Source organism: Podarcis liolepis (genome assembly GCF_965112155.1).
Source record: "Podarcis liolepis genome assembly, chromosome: 10".
In the NCBI taxonomy this organism is placed as follows: Eukaryota; Metazoa; Chordata; class Lepidosauria; order Squamata; family Lacertidae; genus Podarcis; species Podarcis liolepis.
Genome location: NC_139562.1, coordinates 36,404,487 through 36,431,727, shown reverse-complemented (window position 1 = coordinate 36,431,727; position 27,241 = coordinate 36,404,487). Strand labels below are relative to the sequence as shown.

General features: G+C 42.1%; 1 protein-coding gene across 1 annotated transcript in view; it reads left to right on the top strand.

Moving 5' to 3' along the window:
* The window catches only part of CRADD (CARD and death domain containing adaptor protein), a 38,631-nt gene extending 12,781 nt beyond the window's left edge, over positions 1-25,850 (top strand). The window contains exon 3 of the mRNA XM_083463043.1: positions 23,019-25,850. Within this exon, the coding sequence (XP_083319169.1) occupies positions 23,019-23,320 (302 nt within the window). The 3' untranslated portion in view covers positions 23,321-25,850. The remainder of the gene's footprint in view (positions 1-23,018) is intronic.
* Positions 25,851-27,241: the final 1,391 nt, after the last annotated feature.

The following is a 27,241-nucleotide window of genomic DNA, read 5'->3' as shown; positions in this document are numbered from 1 at the left end:
GGCAATATTTGTTTTGCAGCTGCCTTTACTTTCCTCTTGATAAATAGAGGATTCATGTTTCCCCTTGTGCTGTCAGTCTTCTGATCTTTCTGAATAATAGCAACAGTTATGAAAAATTGCCTTGTAGATTAAGTGTAAAATATGTCACAGATCTGAATTAACAAGCAGCAAAAAGTCGATGTCCTCTCAGAAGAGTGCTCTTTTTCATAACTCAGGCAGCCTGGAATTTGTGGGGCAGCTCAGACGGGGTGGTGGGAGCAAAGAGGGAAGAGGGAGGGAAGTTAAGGATGAGTGAAGACAGAAAACACACCTTGCCTTCTCAGCACCCTGAGACCTTCCTCTGCTGTGCTGCAAAGTGCTAAAGGACTGCTAGCCTTAAACAATTTTCATGCTTTTAATACTTGTGAATTTTGGAAGCAAAAGCTCCAGAGGTCAAACATCGGTAAAGGTAAAGGTAAAGGGACCCCTGACCATTAGGTCCAGTCGTGACCGGCTCTGGGGTTGCGGCGCTCATCTCACTTTATTGGCTGAGGGAGCCGGCGTACAGCTTCCGGGTCATGTGGCTAGCATGACTAAGCCGCTTCTGGCGAACCAGAGCAGCGCACGGAAACGCCGTTTACCTTCCTGCCTGAGTGGTACCTATTTATCTACTTGCACTGGCGTGCTTTCGAACTGCTAGGTTGGCAGGAGCTGGGACAGAGCAACGGGAGCTCACCCCGTCACAGGGATTCGAATCGCCGACCTTCTGATCAGCAAGTCCTAGGCTCTGTGGTTTAACCTACAGCATTTCTAGGGAAATAAAACCCTTTCATGCTGAATCACAGAACTGTACTGTTATGGTTTATAGCTTCATATATTGCTATTAACTGTGAATAGTTGAGTTCTTCGTGTTTTGCAATGAAGGCATACAGTCTTATTGCAGTATTTCATTTTAATAGCAGCCTTTCCTCTCTATATCGAAGCGTTATATTCCTCTGTTTGATGAAATTTGGCTTCAGTTTTGCAGAGGTTTCTTCACAGCACTTTATTTTCATTGTTAAATTTCTGCTTTTGATTGCAATTTTTTGTGTCTTTAAAGCATTATATATCTCATAAGTAAAGCATAATATTTTGCAAAAAACTATTTGAAATTTAGAGTACTTCACTGTAGCTAGGCATAATGTTTTTAATCCCTATATACTCCAAAGCAAGTGGAACGTCTCTCTGGCCTGAGGCATCCTGTGGCAAAAGCGCTCTTAAGGATTTGATAATTGCCCAGTTTGTGCTCTCATCATAACATACTGAAGCCCAACAAGTGGCACCAGCTCCACACCAAATCATATTTCACTTGTGTTAAAAGTAAGGCAAGTTTTTATTAGGTTCCTGAGGTGAGAAAATGCCTTCATTTATATGCGTGCTCAGACAGAAGAACATATGCCGCATCTTTTGTATCCCATCATTTTTATTCTTCCTCAGTTCTTTTGATACTGCAAATTAATATATAATCGCTTTCATCCAGGTGACAATGTGCAGGGACGTCTTCTTCCGAGAATAACCTGCCGCCTCACTAGTCTGGCACAACCTTTTCTCTGTCACAAAGAACATTCTTCAAAATAGCTTAAAAGGAGAGGGGTAGTGAGTAAAGAGCTTGGAGGCTTGAGGCCTATCCATACTTCTGCTTGTGCCGTGTCCAGAAGCACAGTCTGAATGGTTTTCTGCTTGACCTGGGCTTTCTAGGCACAGGTCTGAGCGGATTCCCCCTTGCCCTGCTCCTTTCCAAGGAAAACCCACTCTTTAGAGATAGAACGGAACAAATGGCAATCCAAGGGAAACCCAAATTGTCGTTGGCTCCGCTTGAGTGCTAAAGAGTGCTTTTCCATGAATAGGAAAACAGAAAGACAAGAGGAAGTATGAATAAGCCCTTACTTCCCAGAGCGCAATTGCAATGCAATTGGCAGATTAACTATATCAAATATTTGATGTTTTAGATATTCCTCTGAGTTCTTTAGTGCCATCCTCTTGAAAAAAGAGAGCCATTAATACTGGAAACTTCCATAAACCAATACTAACTCCTTCGTGGGAGCAATTGTGCTGTCACAACTGATGGGAGTTGTCTTTTGATTCTAGACTTTGATTTCAGCATTGCTTAAAATAATGTTTTAAGGCGGTACAAGATTTCTCCTCTCTTGTTTCTTCTGTGCTGAATTTTTAAAGAATGCTTTTGCTCTGGATGTTTCTTTGAATTGCTTCCAGAACATAAACACAAGGCACGGCTTAGTACCTAACCTTTCTGGAATGTATTTTACATTACGAAGCTAGGAGTGCCTTTCATTATGGATTTCCAATTAAATTATTCCCTGGTTGTGTCTAAGATAGTAAAATGGCTGTTGCCTTTCTGACTCCGGTCATCTTACCTCAAAAAGGATGTAACACAGCGATTCAGAAAAGGGCAACAAAAATGACCAAGAGGATGAATCAGCTCCCCTATGAAGGAAGATTACAACTGTTGGGATTTTTTTTGTTTAGAGAAAAGGCAAGTAAGAGGCAAAATTATGAATTTTCTGTAGAAAGTGGATAGAAATAGACTTTTTTCTCCCTCCCTCCCTCTCATAACACTAGATTCAAGGCAGATAAAAGAAAGTACTTCTTCCCACAGCACATTGTTAAACTACAGAACTCACTCCCATAAGAGGCTATGTTCTCTGATGGCTATGTTCTCCCTCCACTGTCGGAGGCAGTGATACTTCCAGTTTCTGGAAACTGCAGGAGTGGTGAGTGCTGTTGTGCTATGGTCTTGCTTGTGGGCTTCCCATAGGCTTTTTCAGAAAAATGGAGAGGACCCAAAAAAGCCAGTTTGTCTGGCCTCCAAAACCTCATTCGATGGTGGCGGTGGCAAAAAGAAATAAATCTAAAGTATTGATTGAGCTGCCAGTCCAGTGCCCTGATGGGGATTCAACCCAAGCTGTCTCCAGTCAACAGATTCATAATTTAATGGGTGGGGAGGGGATGATAAGCTCTCCGAGATCAGCTAAGGAGGGAGACTGTGTGCTTGCAAGTGTAGGACGCCCCTCCCCAAACTGCTAGCATGTAGCTCTCCAGGGTAGATGCCCAAGCCAATGGCAAATTCCTCAGCCCAGAAATGGTTAGCCATTCCTACGATAGACAACTTAAGGTCACATGAACAACTCCCACTAAAATTTGCTGCGGGGAATACAGGTATGCTGTTATTAAAGGGCAAGTCATCCTAACCTTAAGCAAGGCATTGTTTACCAGCAAGGAAGACTGTTATGTTAGGTGTGCTTACTAGAGAGAGCAAGACCCACTGAACAAAGTGGGATCATTTCTAAGAAAATGTGTGTAAGTTTGGGATGTTGTTCTATTTCTACTGTAACTGTTAGTTAATTAGTATCAATGAAGACTTCTGCAATTTTGCTCTTGCGATCAACTCAAATGGTAGCAGCATAGTCTTGAAGAGACAGTTTTGTTAATGTGCAATCAGTTTTAGCGTAAAGCCTTGCAGTTGTCACAAAGCATTTCCTTGTATTGAAGAGTTAGTTAAGTATAAAGCTCTCAAGTTCAAGGGGGCAGGAGCTGTCTTAATGAAGAACAGCTTCAAAGGTTTTCAGTAAAGATAAAATTCCAGGAAAGGTGCAACATGTTTCCCTACTAAGAATTTTCTGTTTTGCATTTTCTAAGAAATCTTGATGTCATCAGGAATGGTGAAGTTCCTCTCTCCCTTTTTGGAACAGTTGCATGTAAGAACAAGTGAAAGATTTGGATGCAGTCCAAGACTCATGGAAGTCAATGGCAAAATTCTTGTTAGGGTGTGTGCATGTGGTACTTGCTGTCATCCTTGAGCTGGTTTAATTAAGAACAAGTACCTATTTATTTCTTTGCTTCTAGGTTGAGGCTTTTTGGGATGTCGGGCACACCTCAAAACTACATCAGACAGTAACGACCTCCACACTGATCTAGGTAGTCGGAATGACAAACCAGGAACTGTGAGGATCAGTGCAAGCAGCATAGTTCAAAACAGTCATCTTTGGCACACGAGCACCACACTAAAGGTGTACCTCTGCCAGGGATGGTGCTATATACTGAATGTAAATACCCCACTGTAGTGGTGTCTGTCTGACAGCAAAATACTGTCTTACTAAGAGTTCAAGTGAAATGCTTCATTTGAATCTTTTAGTATTTAGAGGTGAAGGACCAAGGCAGCAAAAATGTAAAAAATAAATAAATTGCTAAATGTGGGAAAATATGGGTTTTAATTATAGAGATAATAATCTTTTGAAGTACTGTTTCAAAACATCTTTGGCTGTGTGTGAGCAATCCAAAGCCAAAACATGTGTGATTGAGTCTTGTTCATATTTCTCTACTGATAGGCATGCTGCTTTCATTTCTGTTCCATCCGTACTATTTACATTTTAGATTGCAAGCCTCTCAGTAGCAGAAACCAATGGGTTGTTTTTGTTTTGCTATATCACTCTTCAAAGTGGTGCTGCATAAATATCCTCTGCCATGTTTACTATCGAACCTCATAACATACTAACATAGAATCATAGAATTGGAAGCTGACCCTGAGAATCACCTAGTCTAATCCCCTGCAATGCAAAAATATGCAGCTATCCCTTATGCCTTCCTTATTCCAGCCATTTTTCTAACTGTCAAATATTGGAGGGTGGGCAAATACAGGCTTTCAGAATCAGGGTAAACATGGATTTTTAAAAGAACACCTTCATGCTTGTTTAATGAAAAATAAAATTCTTCTGCAGCTACTGAACTGCTCGCGTAATCCGATGTGTTCAACAGCGAGAGATTTCCAAGAAGGCAGGAAACTGTAAAAGGGCAAGGCTTTCCAAGCTCTCCTGTTTGGTTTACAAAACCCTTGTGTTTTTAATGCTAGAACTCCCTCCACCCCCCCTCCTCTTTCTCAGAATCTCATCTCTAGGAAATCCAGAGTGCTGCATAACTGTGAAGCACTTAGATTTGCAACAGACGACTCAAAGTCTCATGCGTGAAATAATCTGCTTTTCAAAACTCAAACAAACCCACAAAACAACCCTCTTACGTGTATATAGCCCTTCTTGCTCCCCCAACCCCCCCCCCCGCTTGCTTTGTAGAGTGACTTGATAAAGGCAAGCTTTGGATAAAGGCGAAATAAAACACTGGTTAGAAAAGGATTGTGATCCTGGCATTGTGGGAGTTATCTGAAATTTCTTAAACAAACTAAAATCTAGACAGATGTGAAGCTTTCGGTGACACCTTGAGTCTGATCTCAGGCTATAAAGTGGAGTGTAGTATTAACACACTAATAAACTCGCCCACATCCTCCTCCTCTCTTTCCGCTGCCAATCGATTGTCCTGCTTTGCAGATCTTGCTATCACCTACTTGTAATTATGGACAGTGGTGAGTGGTTTGATCTGGCTGGTATTTGGTTTGCAAATAATATTAAGCCACGGTTTGGTGCTATGGAATTGCCCTTTAGTTCAACAATTTTGGTTGTGGGTCTTTCATGGAGGGAAACGTATAACCTGCCAGGTTATTCTTCCAAATCCAAAATTTGCCCTTCTCTCTGTTTTTTTATTCTGATCATTGGGATTTGGGTCAAAAGAACTAATAACTTATCTGATAACTTTGGCAAGGTGCACAATAACCAAATTCAGGAGAACTTTGGATGCTGACCTTATGGCTGTTTGATATCAACAGCTCTTAAGGCAAGTTGACTAAACAACTTCAAGGCTGTAGGAAAATCCAAGACATGGGCAAATTCTATGTTGTTTTGTCAAGTTTTATTGCATAAGCAGCAACTAAGGAACACTGGTACGGACCTCTGGGTTCTCATGGAAGCCTTTGGGAGGACACTTTTCAAAGATAGATATGATGAGTGTAACTACTTCAGGAGAACTGTGCGATGCACTCCCCATTTCAATAATTATGTGTTGTGCTTCATTGTTTGGTATTTGAAAAATGAATAAAAGTAAGTTGCATTAAAAAGCTGCTTGTAGAACTAGCACAAATCAGCTTTATGTGGTGACAGAGAATTTTATATTTAATGGTCTCCAGAGATTATGCATTGTAAGACAACGTGAATCACTATGGGTTTATATGTATATTGGTCAAAATTTAGTTTGGTCTTGGAAATGTGCAGTCTTCGATCCTCTGCGGCGAATTATTGCCGTGTTAAAACAGCTGTAAAATACAGTATTTCACACAGAAAGAATTAATAGTAAAAATTAATAATCCGTGTAGGCCAGTAACTTTAAAGTCTCAACCAGGAGGTTTCTCTGCTTATAGATTATTTTTCTGATTAGCTTTTTCCTTTATTAAAATTTTCATTGGATGTTTTGTCAGTAAAATTTGTACACTCCGTTTTTAGTATTATTTGTATTATTTAGAGTGTTGCATTTGTTTTTAGTACTATAGGTCCCATATTACATAAAATCTGTTAAACTGACATGAAAGTGGAGCAAGAAAATTATTTGCTGCTTGACAGACATGCATGTATTTGTTTTTTTTTTTATAATAGTTTTTTTATTGCTTTTTTCCAGGGTAAAAAATACATCATCAATAGCACAACAAAAGCGGTTTTACAGAAAAGAAAAGAAATTATAGAAAGAAAAAAGTTCACTTTTTCACATCAATTTTCATATTCAGACTTCCCCACGTCCTCCATCCCCTGTTTTCTTTACAATAAAAATAAACAGCAAATTAATACCTTATTTCAAATGTTTTTGTGTTTTCATTTAGTTATATAGTCCACAATTTATACCTTTCTAAGTCTTAACTTGATTTCCAACGTTTACCAATTTCAATACTGAAGCATGTTTTTCCAGAACACTTAGCAAATTCTCAACATTCATATAACTTATAATGTTTTTGTAAATAGTCCTTAAATTTTTTCCAGTCCTCTTCCACTGCATCTTCTCCCAAATCTCGGATTCTGCCCGTCATCTCAGCTATTTCCATGTAGTCGATCAGCTGCGAATGCCATTCTTCCAGCGTGGGTAGCTCTTGTGCCTTCCAGTATTTGGCTATAAGAATTCTTGCTGCTGTAGTTGCATATAAAAAGAAAGTTCTATCTTTTTTTGACACTCTCTGGCCCACAATGCCCAGGAGGAAGGCCTCTGGTTTCTTGTGAAAGGTGTATTTAAACACCTTTTTCAACTCGTTATAGATCATTTCCCCAAAAGCCTTTGTTAAGCCTGCCTCAACTTGTCGGAAGAAGCTGCTTAATAGTTGTAACTATAGTGGTTGTATAACTATAGTAGTTGTATTAAGTTTGCTTATTTGTGTTTGCAGCCCAATCCTGTACACATTTATTCAGCAGGAAGTTCCTCTGAATTTAAAACAGCTTACTTGTAAGTAGAGGGACGCGGGTGGCGCTGTAGGTTAAACCACAGAGCCTAGGACTTGCTGATCATAAGGTCGGCGGTTCGAATCCCCGTGACGGGGTGAGCTCCCATTGCTGGGTCCCTGCTCCTGCCAACCTAGCAGTTCGAAAGCACGTCAAAGTGCAAGTAGATAAATAGGTACTGCTCCAGTGGGAAGGTAAACGGCGTTTCCGTGCGCTGCTCTGGTTCGCCAGAAGCGGCTTAGTCATGCTGGCCACATGACTCGGAAGCTGTACGCCGGCTCCCTCGGCCAGTAAAGCGAAATGAGTGCCGCAACCCCAGAGTCGGTCACGACTGGACCTAATGGTCAGGGGTCGCTTTACCTTTACTTGTAAGTAGTGTGCAGGACAATAGCCTTCATTTTATTGGTCAACACAAACTCTACAAAGTTCAGGCATAAAATAATATAAAAGATCTTGGTATTGGTTGCTAGAACAGCTCTTGTTTGGTACAATAGCTGTACCAAACTTCTCACAAGTGTTTCTTACTCTCAGGGATACCACGGTCCTTTTATTTGTTTTTGCTTTGCAAAACCCTTCCTTTCCTATGGAACATCCTGTGGAATGCAGGCTATGTTTCTGTGAATTAGCTTACAACAGTACCAAATTGCTGATGATGAGGAACGTAGTCTTAGGTCATGTAGTGCAGACTTTTATTTTCATTTTTGCATTATTCGGGAGATCCAGGCTTTCACCAGCAGTTTTATAGTACATGTGTTGGAGGAGATCATGCACTCAACGCAGGCAATTTGGAGCTTATTAAGAACAGCATGGCCTTCGAGGCAGTGGAGGGACTGAATTGGTATCCTAAAGCTGCTAGACACCCCTGCATTTCTTTTTCTATATCGCCTTTCCTGCATGATTGCTCTTTCTACCTCTTTAGCCAGTGGCAGTAAATTGGACAAAGTACATTGCTGCTGTGTGTTTTACCAATGTATATATTTTTGTTGCTTATGTTGTGCCTCTGTCATGTACAGTTGTACCTCGTTTTGCGGCCGGGTTCTGTTCCGGAGCCCCAGCCACTAGCTGAAAATAATGCAGGCCAAAGCGCCAATCTGCGCATGCGCATGGAGCGGTTTGTGCTTCTGCGCATGCGCTTCTGCACGATTTAGCACTTCTGCACGATTTAGCACTTCTGCACATGCACGAGCGGCAAACCCGAAAGTAACCCATTCCGGTACTTCCGGGTTTGCCGCTGACATCTGCCGGAATGGACGCTAGACAAGGCCAACATTCGCAGAGGTATTAAAGGTAAAGGTAAAGGTACCCCTGCTCATACGGGCCAGTCGTGTCCGACTCTGGGGTTGCGTGCTCATCTCGCTCTAGAGGCCGTGAGCCGGCACCGTCCGAGGACACTTCCAGGTCACGTGGCCAGCGTGACGAAGTTGCAGCTGACGAGCCAGCACCAGCGCAGCACACGGAAACGCTGTTTACCTTCCCGCTATAAAGCGGTGCCTATTTATCTACTTGCACTTAAGGGTGCTTTCGAACTGCTAGGTGGGCAGGAGCTGGGACCAAACGACGGGAGCTCACACCGCCGCAGGGATTCAAACCGCCGACCATACGATCGGCAAGTCCTAGGCACTGAGGTTTTACCCACAGCGCCACCCGCGTCCCCTCACAGAGATATTACTGTACTGCATTTACAGTACTGTACTGTATTGAAATAAGTCTTATTTTTATAATGTGTACACTTGCACCCCATACAGCAGGGCATTGATAATTCTAACAATGATTTAAATAATGCCGTGCCCCTTCTCTCCCACAAGCATGCTGTTCCTTGCACACACCTGCATGTAGCTTCTTGTCTCCTATTGGACAGTGATACACACTGGGCAAGTGTGTAAACGTAATACTTTTCTGTAGAAGGAAGCAACTGCAGGAGGCCCATGAAGGACTTGTGTATCTATTTTTCTTGCTTTCCTTACTATTCTCTCTGAGGTACCTGTGATGTGGCAATTGCTCCCCCATGCATCACAATGGGTTTTTCACCAGCAACTGATAAAACATCTCACTGTTCACACACCTGTCTCTGAATAATGGAGTCTTATTTCTGTCTTGAAAGGCTTGCATTTATAGGCCATAATTTATCTCATTTGTGTGGTCAGGGTGTATCAGCTGTGGAGTCGAGAGTTTCTTAAACTCTATTATTCACTTTGTGGATCTGCAGTTTCTTTTCATGCTTGTGTTTTGAGTCCCTGTGGGAACCCCATCCATGTGCTGGTTAATTATTTATAAGTGGTCAATACTATACTAGGTTTACAGTAGGTTTGTTTTGGACTGTGGTTTGCATTCCCTAGTATTGTTTTGCTTGAGAGCCAGAGCTCCATGAGAGTATTTTCATAGCAGGAACCTGTTTTCATGTGATCGGTGGGTGGGAAGATATGAAGCCGATACACCAGCACTGCATAAACAAAACGGTTGACAAGCCAGATACCCTGAAATGGAACATGGCCTCTGAGATTGCAAGGATCAGTCTGAAAGAAAGTTGTTTGTTTTTTGAAAAAAATAAAAATAAAACCTAAGATTTTCAAGGATGCTGAAATGTACTCTCAGTATCAATGTTTGCCACAGCCTCTGGGTACCTAAAATGCATAAACTAGATTAACTGTGGCGGGGGGTGTGTGTCCTGAGGCACCAGTGCAGCCGTCAGAAAGTCTTATGAAAGTTCTCAGCAAATATTTCCTCAAAAATCCACAATGCCCATAGCATTTTTGTTCCGGTCTGTTTTTTTGCCCTTTTATGTGTGGCAGCCACTTTGTGTTGCCATTTTTTGACTGGCGCCCATCAAAATTCTAAATGTGCCCATTGCCCCCCTAGAAGGTTGCCAGCCCCTGGTATAGAGTAAAATGAATTTTTCTTGAATCCTTCTCTCGTGTTGCTATGTCCATTAAGACCTCTTAAGTGCACTGGGACCAGTTTACCTACAAGATCACCTCCCTTCATATGCGCCCACTCAACTGATTTGGTCAGTGGAATTGGCACAACTACCGGTGCCACACAACACCTATTCTCCATTTGTAAGAACTCAATCGTTTCGTGTGGCAGCCCCTGCACTGTGGAACTCCCTGCCTCTTGAGAACAAGCAGGCGACATCACTTATACACTTTTCAGCTCCTGCTTAAAAACATTCCTGTTTAGACAAACCTACCCAGATACTTACAAAGCTGAGGTAATATAAATCTGTTTTGATATTTTAACTTTTGTATGTTTCAAAGTAGGGTTGCAATTCTATTTTTTCTTGATTTCATTGATTTATCTTTTTATAAACCGCTTTGTCATCTCAATCAGCCTCTGCTTTTAGTTACTACTTTAGCTACTCCTCGGATTCAGTTTTGTAACAAGGCTGGTGCTGACCTCAAAGGTTTATCACTGCACAGTGGTACCTTGGTTCTCAAACTTAATCCGTTCCAGAAGTCAGTTCCAAAACCAAACATTCTAAAACCAAGGCATGCTTACCCATAGAAAGTACCGTGGTGCCTCGCAAGACGAAAATAATCCATTCTGTGATTCTCTTCGTCTAGCGGTTTTTTCGTCTTGCGATGCAAGCCTATTGACGGATTAGCGGATTAGCGCTATTAGCGGCTTTTAGCGGCTTTTGGCAACTTATCAGCTTATCGGATCAGCTGATAAGCGGCTTAGCGACTTAGAAAAAGGGGGGGAAGGGAAAAAAACCCGCAGGAACTCGCAAGACATTTTCGTCTTGCGAAGCAAGCCCATAGGAAATTTGTTTTGCGAAGCACCTCCAAAACGAAAAACCCTTTCGTCTAGCGAGTTTTCCGTCTTGCGAGGCGTTCGTCTTGCGGGGCACCACTGTAATGCAAATGGATTAATCCGTTCCAGACTTCTAAAAACAACCCCTAAAACAGCAATTTAACATGAATTTTACTATCTAACTAGACCATTGATCCATAAAATGAAAGCAATAATCAATGTAACTGTACTGTAAAATAAATAAGACAGTATTCTAGATGATAAAAATAAAAATTATTTTTTTTCCTTACCTGCACTGATGATAGTCATTGGGGGGGCTTTTATCCATTTCCGCAGTCACACAATCAATCAGTAGCTGAACTGGGTTCCACGCAGTCACAAAAACAAATTAACCAAAAAAGCCTCAAAAGCAAAAATGCAAAATAAATAGCAAAAACAAAAGCACCAAATATAATCCGTTCCAGAAGCCCATTTGACTTCCGAAATGTTCGAAAACCCTAGGGGCAGCTTCTGATTTGTGCAGGTGCCCCGGAAACAATAGCCAACAGTCATATCAGATGTTCAGCTTCCAAAAATCGTTTGAAAACCAGAACACTTATTTCCAGGTTTTCAGCATTTGAGAACCAATGTACCACTGTATCTGCCTACAGAATAAGCATACAAAGATTCCAGAACCAGTAAACATTTTTGGAAGGGGTGCTCCATGGACAAGGAATTGCTATAATACTCCTGTGACACATTATCTCCCCCTTGATATGCTGCATGAATTCAGGGAAATCATTGTATTTATTTACTCTCTTATGTTGCCTGGCCTTTGGAGTTTAATTTATGTCTCTTTTCAGGACTCGCCTTTTGATTTTTGATGTTGTTTTTACCCTTGACCTGGAAGTGAATCCCACTTTGATCTTGTGGCATTCTTACCAGCACCCACCCTTCCATACCCTGGCAGAATATTTCACAAGATCCCTATCTGCAGGCCCATCGGAGTGTCCACATCAACTGTTTGCAAATCGCTACAATATAGGCTCAAGTTGAAAACCCATGATTAGTAAGCTGTCTATAGCTCCCAGGTAAGTCTCGTGTGTTTATTCCCTAAACATCCTTTTGGAGTGAAAGGTGGACCAGAAATCTATCAGCCAAGTAGATTAAAAGGGAAGGAAACAGCAAAAGTAATTGAACTTGTCTTGATTGAGAAGCTCCAAATGACTAGGAATATAATTAGCTGTGAGAGTGGAATCACCTTTCAACTGAACTTTCATTTCCGGGGCCAGGTGTGCTGAGCGTGGTTAGATGGTTTTACACTAACTTGATTTCAGTTCTGAAAGAAAGACAGAGGTTCCTTTCAGTGCTAGCTCCAGGTTTTGGCTGTTCTTTGGGCTTGCTACTTTATTTTTAAATTTTTTATTGGGTTACAGACGCTTCAGGTTACAGACTCCGCTAACCCGGAAATAGTACCTCGGGTTAAGAACTTTGCTTCAGGATGAGAACAAAAATTGCGGGGGGGGGGGGGGAGTGGCACGGTGGCAATGGGAGGCCCCATTAGCTAAAGTGGTACCTCAGGTTAAGAACAGTTTCAGGTTAAGAACAGACCTTCAGAACAAATTAAGTTTTTAACCCAAGGTACCACTGTATTATTCTATCCCACCTTTCCTCCAACTAGATTAAGGTATCATACGTGGGTTTCCCCCCTCCTCTCTATATCCTGTGAATGTGAGGTTATGCTGAGAAATGGTGACTGGCCCGAGGTCACCCCGTGTCTTGCATGGCTGAGTGGGGATTTGAACCCTGGTTTCTCAGATCCTTGTCGAACACACCAACCAGTACACCACACTGGCTCTGAGAATCTGAGCATCATTCCTCCTTAAATAGGTCTACTAACCTTTCTACTACAGTGGTACTTCTGGTTACGAACGCTTCTGGTTACAAACGCTTCTGGTTACGAGCTCCGCTAACCCGGAAGTAGCTGCTCCTGGTTGCAAACTTTGCTCCAGGGTGCGAACAGAAATTATGCGCCAGAGGCGCACACGCAGCGGGAGGCCCCATTAGCGAAAGAGAGCCTCAGGATACGAACGGTTTCAGCTTAAGAATGGACTTCCGGAACGAGTTAAGTTCTAAAGCAGAGGCACCACTCTATAGCCACTGCCCCTTCATGCAGTCTCTTCCTCTGAGCCCAGCCTGTATTTGCATGGAGAGAGCGAGATAAGCAGTGGTTGCTTCTTCTCCTTGTTCCCATTGACAGGACTTCATAGGTCTCCAGGGTCCCCCAGCTGGAGGGTGGGTCTTTGCAAGAGCTAACCCTTGACCTTGGCCTCATTGCAAACTTATCCAGGCAACAGCCAGTTTGACAGATATTTGGAACATGTTGTAGTAGAGGGATATCTGTATATATGCCCTGCTGATGAGCCTCCCAGGGACATCTGCCTTGCCACTCATGGATTGGAAAGCTGAACTAGATGTATGCTAAGCTAGATGTTCTGATGAATGTTTTTCTGTAACAAAGCAGCATTGGTTGTAATTGGAACTAAAAATAACTGTAACTGTTTTACTGTAATCTCTGAGCTTAACTGCATTATATAACCGCCTCTCGTAAATGGCAATTATTTTTATGATTGTAAGAGCAAACAGCTGTAGCAGAAATCCCAGCCCCATGACCTCAGTTGTTGTGATGCTGCCTGTGCAAATTTTCTTCTTTAGAAATTGCCGTAATGAGAATTTTGCCCAGTCTAGTTGATTGTTTTGCAAGCATCCTATAGATCAGGGGTCTGCAACCTTTAAGACAAAAAGAGCCACTTGGACTCGTTTCTGAAGGGGAAAAAACTGGGAGCCGCAAAACCATTGCAACATTTAAAACAAATATATCTCCGGAGCCGCGATCTGACAGCGGGCGGGAAGGTGACGTCGGGGCAGTGCGTGACTAACACACGTACCGCCCCCATGCGACATCACAGCCAGTACAGCGCCTGCCACAGTGGAGAGTGTCGGGGCGCACAATGCGCCTCCTCCCCTCACTAGTATCCGCCCCGGAGCTGCGGCAAAGGTGTAAAAGAGCCACATGCGGCTCCGGAGCCACGGGTTGCAGACCCCTGCTATAGATGATACTTGACAGGCTTTGCAAAGAGAGAAAAAGGAGTGAGATTACCATGAGAGCTTCACTGTTTACCATAAAGACTGCATTCAGACTATCATATTTCAGTTTAAGCCAATATTTGAACAAGCCTTATGACCCCACAGTCAGCCACTTTGTTCCTCCCTTCACAAAAACCATGAAACAAACCAGTTAAACTTAATTTCTCCTTATTCATAAACCGTGGAGCTATGGTTAACAACTTCAGAACAGCTTCAAAGCATGGTTTCATAATGTGGCTTGTTTGGAAACCTTGATGTAACAGAAAACTATGGTTAACTGAAGACTTCTTGGTTTGTTTGCCTTCCTACACAAAGGGGGAAGTGAAATGGCTGCATTTAGGGTCCCAAGGCTTGTTCCTGCTTCTTGAAGACGTTGGATACATGGGCGTAGGTTTTTTCTTCGGTTAAGGGTCTCCTGAGATAAATCCTGAAAGGCCAGGATGGGGTTTTCTCCATATCGGGAGGTTGGTTGAGTTTCTGAGGTTGTTCCATAATTCTTCTTTCTTTTTGTAGCAGGCGGAGCACATGATTATGTCTCATGGAGGGGCGTTGGCTTTTGGCATGGGTCTTAGAGCTCGGTGTGCCCTTTCCAGATCGTCTCCTTTGATTTTCAGGTTTGGAATTGTGGTTTTTAGCCAGCATACGATGAGATCAGCTGGGTTTTTGTCCTCCATTTTCTCAGGGAAATTGCAGAGGAGGATATTGCAGCGTCTACTGTGATCTTCAGGGTCTCCTAGTTTAATTCTCGCTTTCATGCTTTCTCTTTCTTGGCAGCTATCCATATCAGCTAATTTATTTTTCAGACATGTGTTTTCCTCTTGGAGTTGCTCTATTTGTTTTAGTTGCATCTGGTTTTCCTTTTCTAGAGTGGTGATGGTAATTTTGACTCACAGGCAGTTTTAATTTCACTGTGGGGACCACGGGACCCGGATGTCGGGTCCATGGGTTAGGGCTAAAGCAGCGGTCTTCAGTGGTTCAGGCCTCTTGCATGGATGCCATTACAGTTCTTCAAAGAAAAAAAATAATAATATAATAATAATATAAATAAATAAATTCCAGCAGGGGAGGGCCTGCGTCGCATTTGTTTTTTCCCGGGCTGGTCTCCGGTGTGCGGTTCCTCCCGGGCCCCAGCCTGCTCTTTGCACTAGCTGCCAGGGAGGTAGGCTCGGGGTCGGGCCTGGGCTAGGCTGAGTGATTCCTTGCGGTATCCCTGGCCCTCCCGGTACCCTCCTACCTCTCTTCCTTGGCAATGGTGGCGGCAGTGGTTGTGGCAGCAGTGGCGGTAAGTTGGTGCTCAGCTGGGGGTAGGGGTGGCTCTGCCTTGCCTCCTGTTTTCCTTGTTTTTTGTGTTTGGCTCCGGAGGCCTCCAGGCCCAGGAGCTCCACTAGGTTGTCAGTGGGGTGCTCTTGGTCCCAGCAGGATTGAAGTGGTTGTGGGGGGGCTGGAGGCCCTGTGTGGCCTCCTCAGTTGTCGTGCTGGACACTCCTGATTCCCCCCAATCATGGCAGCAGCAGTGCAGGGACTAACCAGGTAGCGCAGTTCATGCTAGCTGTCTTCAGGAGCTCTGTGCAGCCGTGTCCCTGCTAATATAGTATTTTCAGCTTCTTGCCTTACCCCTCTGCTTGAATAAAATCTCTAGTTAGATAAATAGGAAAGCATCTACCATCCCTGTGCTTTTAGGAGTTCTTGGTTTCCATGAAGTTGAGTGAATCAGCGCCTTTGGTTATGTGTTTCCTGTTGTGGCTGTTGAAATAGTCAAATTGTACTGAAAATGTGACTGTTTTTACCTGTCTTGGCTTGATGAAACAAGCATCTGTTTCAAAGAGGACAAATTGGAGAATAGTTGTTTTAAAGGCAATTTCAGTATGAATCTGCAAATCTTTACCAGTGTGTTACACAGATTTCGGCCTTGTGCCTTTGTTTGTGCTGCCAAGGGCACCTAGCATTAAATCACCTCATGTCCTAATCTTTCAGCTGTTGTTTACAGCCATAATTTCTCATGGGGTTGACTTGGGGGCACAAAATGTAACCTGTTCTTTGTATTAAAACTGTAACATGGGTGACTTAAAAAATGATGCTCCTTGCCCCATTTGCCAGTCGGTATATACTTACTCTTGTAAGTCATATTATGTGATCCACTCCTAAAGCACCCCTAGTATGGACTCCCTGTTCTTCCTCTCTGCATTTGTTACAAAGCTGGTTTTGCAGTTTTAGCATTTCACACTCCCAGCGGCAGCCACTCTAGCATTCAGGACAGATTTATCACTTAATTCAGTGGGTGATTTTGAATTTCTAGCTGAGGGAGATGAATTCATTTAACCTTTCGTGGCTACACGTATCCATTGCATGTAGGACTTGCGGGCTGTTGAATTCTATTCTCCCTTGGAGGAGTTTATCTCCTTCGTTAGAGAAAAAACTGCATCAGTGACCACACAGTTGTGTTATAAAAATAGAATTAAGTAGACTTTAGCAAATGTGAAGAGAATTATTTTATTTGCATTAGTTATTATTTCTGTTGGGACTGTGGACATGACCATGGAACAATCTTTTGTTTACCTCTCTCTTAAGGCATTGCAGTGTAAAATTATAGATACAGTGGTACCTTGGTTCTCAAACTTAATCCTTTCCGGAAGTCAGTTCCAAAACCAAAGCGTTCCAAAACCAAGGTGTGCTTTCACATAGAAAGCAATGCAAAGTGGATTAATCCATTCCAGACTTTTAAAAACAACCCCTAAAACAGCAATTTAACATGAATGTTACTATCTAACGAGACCATTGATCCATAAAACGAAAGCAATAAACAATATACTGCAGTCACACAAGCAATCAATCTGTAGCTGAACTGGGTTCCACACAGTCACACGCAAAAAGAGCCGCAAAAACAAAAACGCAAAATAAATAGCAAAAACAGACAGACCTCAGCGTAGCACTCAAATCAGAAGCATAACACTCAAAATGGAGCACATTCAGCTTCCGGAAAAAGTTTGCAAACCAGAACACTTACTTCCGGGTTTGCAGTGTTTGGGTTCCAAGATGTTTGAGTACCAAGGCGTTTGAGAACCAAGGTACCTCCCCCCCCCTCTCTCTCATATCTCACTTTACTGAATATATATATAGCATAGAACATAAGACGAGCCTGCTGAACCAGGCCAGGGGTCCAGCATCCTATTCTCACATTGGCCACCCAGATGCCTTTGGGATGCTCACAAGCAGGACCTGAGAGCAACAGTACACTACCCACCTGAAATTCTCAGCAACTGGTATTCAAATACATACTGCCTCTGTTCCTAGAGGTAGCATCTAGCTATGATGACTAGTAGACTTATCCTCCTCTAATTCCATTTTAAAGCCGTTTAATTTGGTGGCTAGTAGCCACGGATAGCCTTATTCACCACCGATTTGTCTAATCCTCTTTTAAAGCCGAAATCCATTTGTTATGTACAGTATGATTAGATACGTGTATTTACCACTCTTGAAATATGCCTTGCATTTTTTACACATCTCTACGTAACATTTTTCTAAATTAATTGCCATTGTATTATTATCTTCATTGTTCCTGAACAAATCACAAAGCACTTTGTTTGCCTAGTTCCCACGATTTTAAAGTGGCACTCGCCATATGGAACTGTAGAAGAAGCAGCTACGGTGATGCCGTAGCAGAGTGTGGAATTCCTATCTGGAGGAGTTTATAATTTAATAAAAAGGCTTGAGCAAAACCAGCGCTGAACAGTGCTTTCCTGGAAACAAAGCAAGTGGCGAGCGGTTGCTATAGCTGCAGTGCTTCGAGGAACATATGGCCTTTTAGGAATCACTGGAGACCTTCCCGCTGTGCTCCATTAACAAATCGTTGCTTCAGTACAAGCATAACCTCTGCAGTGACCTGCTTATTCGCGTATGTCCGCTGTGCATGGAAATCCTGTCTTGATCACAAACAGGGAACTGGAAGAAAATGCTGAGAGATGGGCAAAAGCATTTCCCCCAATCAGAAATAGCTTAACTAAATTTATCGCACTGTTTTCTCTCTCTCAGCTCTGTTCCCATCAATATTCCTTAATGCAGGGCAAACATTTTGGAGCTCCTTAAGGTCATTTATTTCCCATCATACAGCCCTCTGAAAAACCACTTCTCTATTAAAATATGCCAGTTTCTAACAGGGCACATCACTGCTACTTCCATGCCAAGCTACTTCTTGTCTGAATGGTAAAGCTGGGTATAGCTGGGCACTGTTTACCAGTAGCAGGCAGTGTGGTGCGTTGGCAGCACACACCTCTGACCACCTGTTGCCCGTGTCACCTCAACAGACTGAGATGGAGAAGGGGAAGCCGTGAGGAGGTGGTGAGGATGACATGGTGCAAATGCAACAGTGGAGCCAATCCCCTCTCCATCCCAATGTGCAGCAGCAACGCAGAAGGTCAGATGGCCACCACTGACACACCTACTGGCCACTACTAGTGTTTATTCTGCTGCAAGTACTTCTACCTTATTTCTTTTCTCAGGCTAGAAGGCCTGGTCAACTGAACCTTCAGTGCTTTAGTTTGTTTATTTCACTATGACAGTAGTGATGTATGGAAGTGAGAGCTGGACCATAAAGAAGCCTGATCGCTGAAGAATTGATGCTTTTGAATTATGGTGCTAGAGGAGACTCTTGAGAGTCCCATGGACTGCAAGACGATCAAACCTATCCATTCTGAAGGGAATCAGCCCTGAGTGCTCACTGGAAGGACAGATCGTGAAGCTGAGGCTCCAATACTTTGGCCACCTCATGAGAAGAGAAGACTCCCCAGAAAAGACCCTGATGTTGGGAAAGATTGAGGGCACAAGGAGAAGGGGACGACAGAGGACGAGATGGTTGGACAGTGTTCTCAAAGCTACCAGCATGAGTCTGACCAAACTGCGGGAGGCAGTGGAAGACAGGAGTGCCTGGCGTGCTCTGGTCCATGGGGTCATGAAGAGTTGGACACGACTAAACGACTAAACAACAAAGGATGTCTCACTGTTGCCATGAAGTGTGCACCAGGTTTTGGGTGTCAGTGAGGTTAGAACCCAAAAACCAACCTCTCAAATTTGCAGCTGTAGCAGGAAGAGAATTCATACAACCATTTCTCATCTATCTGATGATGATAACCCCTGTATGTAGAATGACCTTTCTTGCATCAGCAGAGTGCTTTAGGATCTTTGCCTCTGACTCGAAGCTGTCATAGCCAAAGCCACCCATTTGAATCCAGAACTCCAAGGTCCAAGCCAAGTACTCTTATTTATGCTAGCTGGGTCTCATGGGAGTTGTAATGTAAAACATCTGGAGGGAAACAGGTTGGGGAAGGCTATGGTAGCGCACACAGGGGTTTGGGGAGTGACTTCACTGAACAGCTGTGTGGTAATGCCTGCTTCATACAATGTGATGATTGCAACCAGTACAAGAAGCTGTAGTTTCTGAATTGGACGTAATATCACACCTCTCAGGCCTTCTACAGTATTGTGTTCCCTTCCTATATAGATTTTCTTTTGTCTGCCTGACAGCTTCATTATATTTCCAGTCAAGTAAAAATGAAAAGAGCTTAGCTATACAATACTTAGCATGGAAAAATAAATTGTTTGGCTTTCTCAGTTATAGTAATGATTGACTACTTAAGGAACACTAGCAAAATGCTAAATTGCTATTCTGGTGGTATCTTGAAGGGAGTAAGAATAAACTGCTTTAAGATAGTTGTGATTATTATTCCTCCATATCTCTCTCTCTCTCTCTCTCTCTCTCTCTCTCTCACACACACACACACACACACACACACACACACACACACACTTGCACTTCTGCATGTGATAGTGAAATATTGCTTGTGGCAAGGGTTTTATCTGTTATATCCACCACAAAGAGATGTTGAGATTTTTGCATGATGTCATCTAGTTCAAAAGGAAGCAGCCAGCAGTAATGCGCCCCTTAATGGGCTATTTACTATTGCAAAAAAGTAGAACACTTATTTTTAACATCCAGTATGTTCACCTTTGAAGCAAGAGCTCATTCCTTTGAAATGTGTACATGTTAGACTTTTAAGACAATCTGAACTGGACCAAAAAGATCTATCTAATCCATCATCTTGTTTGCATCTGCAGCCACCTGCCTCTGAAAAAGCCTCAATCCCTCTTGAGCATGAAGGTTCCATTAGACATTTTATCTCATACCATTAATAGCAAAATGCATGTAGAGTGGTGCTGATCTTTTTAAAAAGACATGTAGGTTAGAAACCAGCACCCCAACTTGTGGGAACAAATTCTATATTAATTATGCACTACATAGCCAATGGTCAGGGATGGTGAGAGTTGTCATCCAGACTGGGGGAGACTGGTCTGCAGCCTTTCTGGAATTCCGTATTCCAAGAAATGAATAAAATAACAAAACAACAATTGGAAGTCAAACCAGAGTTAGCTTTATTAAATATATTTCAATGCAACAATCTTGATTTATATAATAAATAATTAATAAGCCATTTATTACAAGCAGCAAGACGTAATATAACTGTACACTGGAAAGATCTTTCTGGCGCAATGATAGACAGAACAGTTTAGGAAACAGCTCTCTTTCAGACATTAACAAATAAGTTACAGTTGATAGGTGGAAAGATAAAGAAAGATTGCTTTACCCCAGTGTGATTAAATTTTATAACATATGCCAGTACAGTCATACCTTGGCATTCGAATGGAATCCGTTTGACTTCCAAAATGTTCAGAAACCAAAGTGCGGCTTCTGATTGGCTGCAGGAAACTCCTGCAGCCAATCTAAAGCCACGGAAGCCCCATTGGATGTTCAGATTCCAAAGAACATTCGCAAACCGGAACACGCCCAGGTTTGCGGCGTTCAGGAGCCAAAACATCCGAGTATTAAGGCGTTCGGGATCCAAGGTACAACTGTATTCCAGAAAACGAAGAAGCTCCACCACCAGCATTTGGCTCAATCTGGTTGATATAAACAAAAATTACTATCTTCTCTTTCAACCCTTCTCCCGCATTTGTAAATATACCAACACTTTATATTGTTTCACTGGTAATATAAAAGGAAAAAATGACTATTACTAATAATTAATCTAAGCACAACCATAAGGGCTCATGATTAGGCGGTTTAACTATGTGATGTTGAATGTTATATGTTAACTATGTTCTATCCAGTTTCCCCTTTGTTATTGTGATTATTTAAACCGCTCCATGAACCAAGAACTTGTACATGGACCACTAATAATGAATATATGTCATAGATATTACTGCAAATTTATTATGCTATTTTTGTGATGTACAAATGGCATGAGAATCGGTATTATTTATCTCACTTATTATTCCTATGATCCCTGTTTATAAAGCCCATTAAAAAGTCTTTTTTAAAAAATAGAAGATTGAATCCCACAGACTGCCATGTTTTTGTCAGAAGATCTGTTTTCAAGTTCTTACTGTTTGTGTTGGATAGTTCTTGTTATCTGAAAAATTGAATACTGTATTATTATTTTTTAAAAAAATGGTTGTAATATTAGCTGCCTTTTCTATCTAAAAAGAACTTTGTAATATGCTTATACAATCTGTTCTGAACAATCCAAATTACCTGCTAAGCCTTGCATATCTATCTGTACTCTTCCTAAAAAAAAGAAAATGAAAACTTTTGACAATGACGTAGGAGTTGTATTTTTATTATTCCCATTGTGCTGCTTTGATGTGGGGTTGCTGGCATGATCCTGGAGTTCTGAAATATCTTTCAGAATAAGGCTGTTTTGTAAGGAGCTGCCCATATCCCTCCTTCCCACATTCATATCCTACCATTATAATTAGTGCCTATTGAATGGTGTTTATCACCCATTTTGATACAATTTCCAAGGCAACAGAAACGAAGGACCAGTCCTATAATTGGAAAAGGAAGCCAATACTGAGCTAGCCGATCTAATCGGAAGAGTCCGTGACCAGAAGGAGGAGGAACATCACGAAGAATGGAAGAAATTTAATGATTATTTAGTTAAATTTGTTAAGCTAAAATAACTGGAAATAGCGTCCAGATACTTAAAGGGCTTAGGATTGTATCTATGTTAACTGATAAAATAATATGTTTAATACAAGAAGGAGAAGATTTAAAGATGTTAATATTTAATTTAAAGGGTATTAAAATTGGGATTTGGGAAACCGTAATAAGGATATGCAATGAAATTCAACTAAGGGGAAACGAGGAAGTTGTTTTACAAAGTAAATAACTGTTATTTTCAATAAGGTTATGATTTATGTTTGTTATGTTTTGTTTGTTTTATGTTTTTGTTTGTCATTGATATTGTAAAAACTAAAAAAATTTTTGCAAAAAAAAAAGGAAAAGGAAGCCAATACTAACACTTACATTCTGAGCTTTGAGAAGGGTTACTACTTCTAGGTTCAGGTGTAGTGGTAGCAATGGAACTTCAGTTGGTTCTTGGTTCATCCTCTTTAAACAAACTTGGGTGTTCCTTTACTTTGGAACTTTTACCTTTATTTGTCACCACACATGACCAGTGGACCTAATCTGCACAATATACCGTATTTTTCGCCCTATAGGACGCACTTTTCCCCCTCCAAAAATGAAGGGGAAATCTTCTCGCTCTCCAGGCTTCAGGTAGCTATCTGTTTTGGACCCATGGACTCCTGAAGTGCAGATACATAAACAGATATTTGGACTCTATTACTAAATGAGATTTATTTATGATCCCTATCTAATGATTGTTGCTTACTAGCTGATTGTTCCCCAGTAACAATGTGGCATTAAAAGTGGTAACAATTTTTCATAGTGATGTACATTTTCTTTTCTTTTAGATGATGAGATACCTGGAATTCCTCGAGATGCTTTGAAGAGTCCACCAACAGATCAGCAGATCAACAAGCTTGCTAGGAGACTTGGACCTGAATGGGAGTGCATCGTATTGTCCCTGGGATTGACGCAAAATGACATTTATCGCTGTAAAGTCAATCACTCCTACAATATCCAGTCACAGATTGTGAGTGCATTCATTTTATGGAGGCAGCGTTTTGGGAACAAAGCTACCATGGAGAACCTGTGTACTGGTTTGAAATCAGGAGAAGTGGATTCTTCTGTCATCCAGCAGATGTTCCAGTGATCCCCCTAGTGCGACTGGAGGCTCAAAAGCCCTCTCTGTATGAAATTGAATTCAACATGTTCACAGAACTGCAAGGCAGAAAACATTTGGTGTGCTTCAGTCCCTTTTGAAATGGATATAAGCATGCAGTTGAAGTAGCCACTCATGAGGTAGCACTACAGGTAGGAAGAAGCTGCTGCCATTGAACCGCAATTGGGGCAGAGGAGCTCCCATAGCCTTTGCTCCATTTTCATCATCAGTGTCAGTGGTCAGGGATGATTTAGTCCAGCAACCCATGTGTGGGAAACCCAGCCAGATGGGTGGGGTATAAATAGTAAATTATTATTATTATTATTATTATTATGAGCCACAAGTTCCCATCCTTGCATTAGGAAATGCAAAGTGACAGAGGCAGCGCTTCATGAAGTGCTCCCAACCAGTGAGCTGTCATGCACCTGTGTAGTGCCAAGTCTAAGCACTCCCTGCCTTGTTTCCAGCCTCACATCTCCTGTCAGTGACGTCCTGGAGGCTCCTCTTCCACACAGCTGACACCCAGCGGCTGCAACCATTGTACAGTGATACCTCAGGTTACAGACGCTTCAGGTTACACACTTCGCTAACCCAGAAATAGTACCTCAGGTTAAGAACTTTGCTTCAAGATGAGAACAGAAATTGTGCTCCGGCTGCACAGCAGCAGCGGGAGGCCCCATTAGCTAAAGTGGTACCTCAGGTTAAGAACAGTTTCAGGTTGGTTAAGAATGGACCTCCGGAACGAGTTAAGTTCTTAACTAGAGGCATCACTGTACTAACAGCTGCAGCTGTCAACCTTTTGTTTAGAAAGTAAAAGGGCTAACAGAAATAAGCATCCACCTGTAGGAGCTTATGTGCCAAAAGCTACTACAATGGTACCTCGGTTTTCGATCATCTCCGTTGACGAACATTTCAGTTTTCGAACGCCGTAAACCTGGAAGTAAATGCTTCAGTTTTCGAACACGCCTCAGAAGTTGAATATGCCAAGCATCTTCCACTGAGTGCAAGATCCTGAGGCCTAGCTGTCGGCTATTGGGTCTTTGGTTTTCGAACATTTCAGAACTCGGAAAGTTTTCTGGAATGGATTACGTTTGAAAACTGAGGTACCACTGTATACATTACTTAGCCTTTTTCAGGCATTCAATTTACTGATGTAAATACAATCACATGAGGAAAGAGAGTAGGGGCACATTTTGCCTTCCAACGTAATACCCCCTTTTTTATGGCTGTCTACTATAAGGATGAAGGTCTGAAGTGGTATACAGAAGCCTTGCCACTTAAGAACTTCACTTTTGAACTCAAGGAGGGCTATAAAGAAGGGGGAAACAATACCCCAGAGAGAGCAGGATTTGCCAGCATGCCTCTAATGCCCCATCCATGGTTGTCTTCAGATAAGTAATCTGAACCTGTGAGACATTAGGAGAAATGTCCTAGGGTCTGAGCTAGATCATCAATGGGAAAACCTGCTGGCAGGTACTAGGGGTGTGCTAAATGTAAATAGCCGTGTCTTAGGACAGAGACTTGATATCCACTCACACTTGCTGAAGGTCACTTCAAACCCTGTGAAGATTAACACAGGCAAAGAGATCTCTGTTTTGGAAGCAGTCACACAGCTTCTTCTGGAATAGAATTTAGTTCCATCCAGTCAAGCAGACAGCTTCCTGATGATTCATATTGTCAGTATAATAGAATCTGAGTTATATCCCTGTAACAACACTCTGTGGCAAGTTGTCAGTAGATATAAAGTCTCTGTCCTAAGACACAGCCATTTACATTTAGTGGTCCATAAAACTGAATGAAATGAATGGAATGAAACAGCTCTCCAACTTGAAAGGGCCATGCAGTAGGAAGGGCAAATGGAATTGTTGCTTCTCAGGTGACTGTGTTGGAGAGCTGTTTCATTCCATTCATTCCATTCAGTTTTATGGACCACTTTTCTGCTTTAATATCTACAAAAGCTTAAAATGAAATCCTAAAATCCTACTGCAGTGGTACCTCAGGTTATGTTACCTTCAAGTAACGTAATTTTGAGTTATGAACGCGGCAAACCTGGAAGTGTATACTTCCATGTTTTGCCGCGCGTGCACAGAAGCGGTGCCTCCAGATACGGACTTTTCGGGGTACATATGGACCCCCGGGATGTATTAAGTTTGTATCTGGAGGGTCCACTGTAATACATTTATAAAGAGAGCAGCAATATAGAATGGCCAATATTTTTGAAATGTTTTGGACTTGTTGAGGCTCAAAATATCCATTAAAAGGCATGGTTGAAAATAATGGTTTTAGTCTGGTGCCTGATTAATTCTAATGTGGGTGTTTCTCTGTATGGTTGAAGGTAGTTTCTCAAATTCTAAGCGCCCAGATGTGCCCAGTTCGTGTATAATGTGTTTGGGGGGGGGAGCAGGTTTTGGTTTGTGGTTTCTTGGCATTGTTTTTAACATGTTCTTTGTGTTTTTATATTATGAACTGCCCTGAGATCTATAGATGAAGAGTGGTATATTAAATAAATGAAATGAATGTTGCTATGTTCTGTATTTACTTGAATGTTATGAGCACCTACCTTATTTGGCCGAATTCTGTTGCGAAAATTAGGGTGTGCATTAGATTTGATGGTACATTAGATTCAAGTAAATACAGTAGTTCAGTTCCATACACAGATGGAGGAGGTTAACTGGAAAATGTTCTAATGTCCTAGAGCCAGCGGTGGAGAACCTTTGTGGCTCTGGAGGCCAGATCTTTACCTGGCTTCATCTTGCAGGCCAATTTTGGCAGGTGGGTGGGGCAACCCACATGTCAATCAAATAATGCCACATGACTTGACAGGTGGATTGCCCCACCTGTCAAAATCCCTTTCAGTCCCTGTTATAGCATTTAAGCAGGGGAGAGTGAGGACTGTACGTTCTCTCTGCAGCAGTTTCTCCCACCATTTTAAAGATCACTGCTAGAGCAATCTTTGAAAGGGTGGGAGAAACCTGCTTTGAGTCAGTCCCCACTCTCCCATCTGAGGGCAGAGGAATGGGGACTGAGCAGTGAGGCAAGCACATGTTTCTTCATTGCAGTGTGATGGAGCAGCCTCTCTCAGAGCGGAAGCCTAAAACAGACACCAGCAGCTTTAGGCACCCTATTCTGTCATATAGCAATGAAGAGGAAAACCAGGTCTGCTTTCAGGTTTGCTGTACATGCAGCAAGGAAAGCAGACCTGCTCTTTTTTTGGAAAGCCTGTCCCATGCTAATCCTTTTCAGAGGTTGAATGGATCAGCATGAGGTAGGTTTTCCAAGAAGGTTTTGCTTTTCAGTTGATGTCACCAGTGACACCAGCTGATTGGCAGTTGGGCATCATTTGGAGGGAATGGCCTTGCAGGCGAAACTGGACCCCCTGATGGGCCCATATTGGCCATGGGCCAGAGGTTTCCCACCCCTCTCCTAGGGTGTGATCTAATTTTGCATGCTTGCTTTGTCTGTCTCTACTAAACAAAGCTACAGAAACTGCTAAGCTTGTCCAATACTTTATTTGCAGTTGGTCGCCATTCAGTGTTGCTAATAAACTTAAGAAATGCAAAGTTTTCTGTGAAAAACTGAAGATATGGAAAGTGTTCGTCCCCTACATCACAGGCTTTCTATTGTGATAAATAAATCCAGCAATAAAAAATATTATTAGATTGGAAATGCTAGATTTCCATAGAAATGCCTAAACATTTTCTGTAGATTAAAAAAAGTGCTGCAAAAAATGTTTGACTAAATATTTTCAGTCAGAAATATTTTGCAGCCTTGCAGTTGACTCTGTGGGTTATGTCTGTCAGCCCAATTTCCTGCCCGCAGTTCCAAGAAACACACCATCAAGTATTTATTTTTGATTCTCTATAAATCAGTGCAGCACCACTTGAAGTAATTTATGCTCCAGTCAAATTTTAA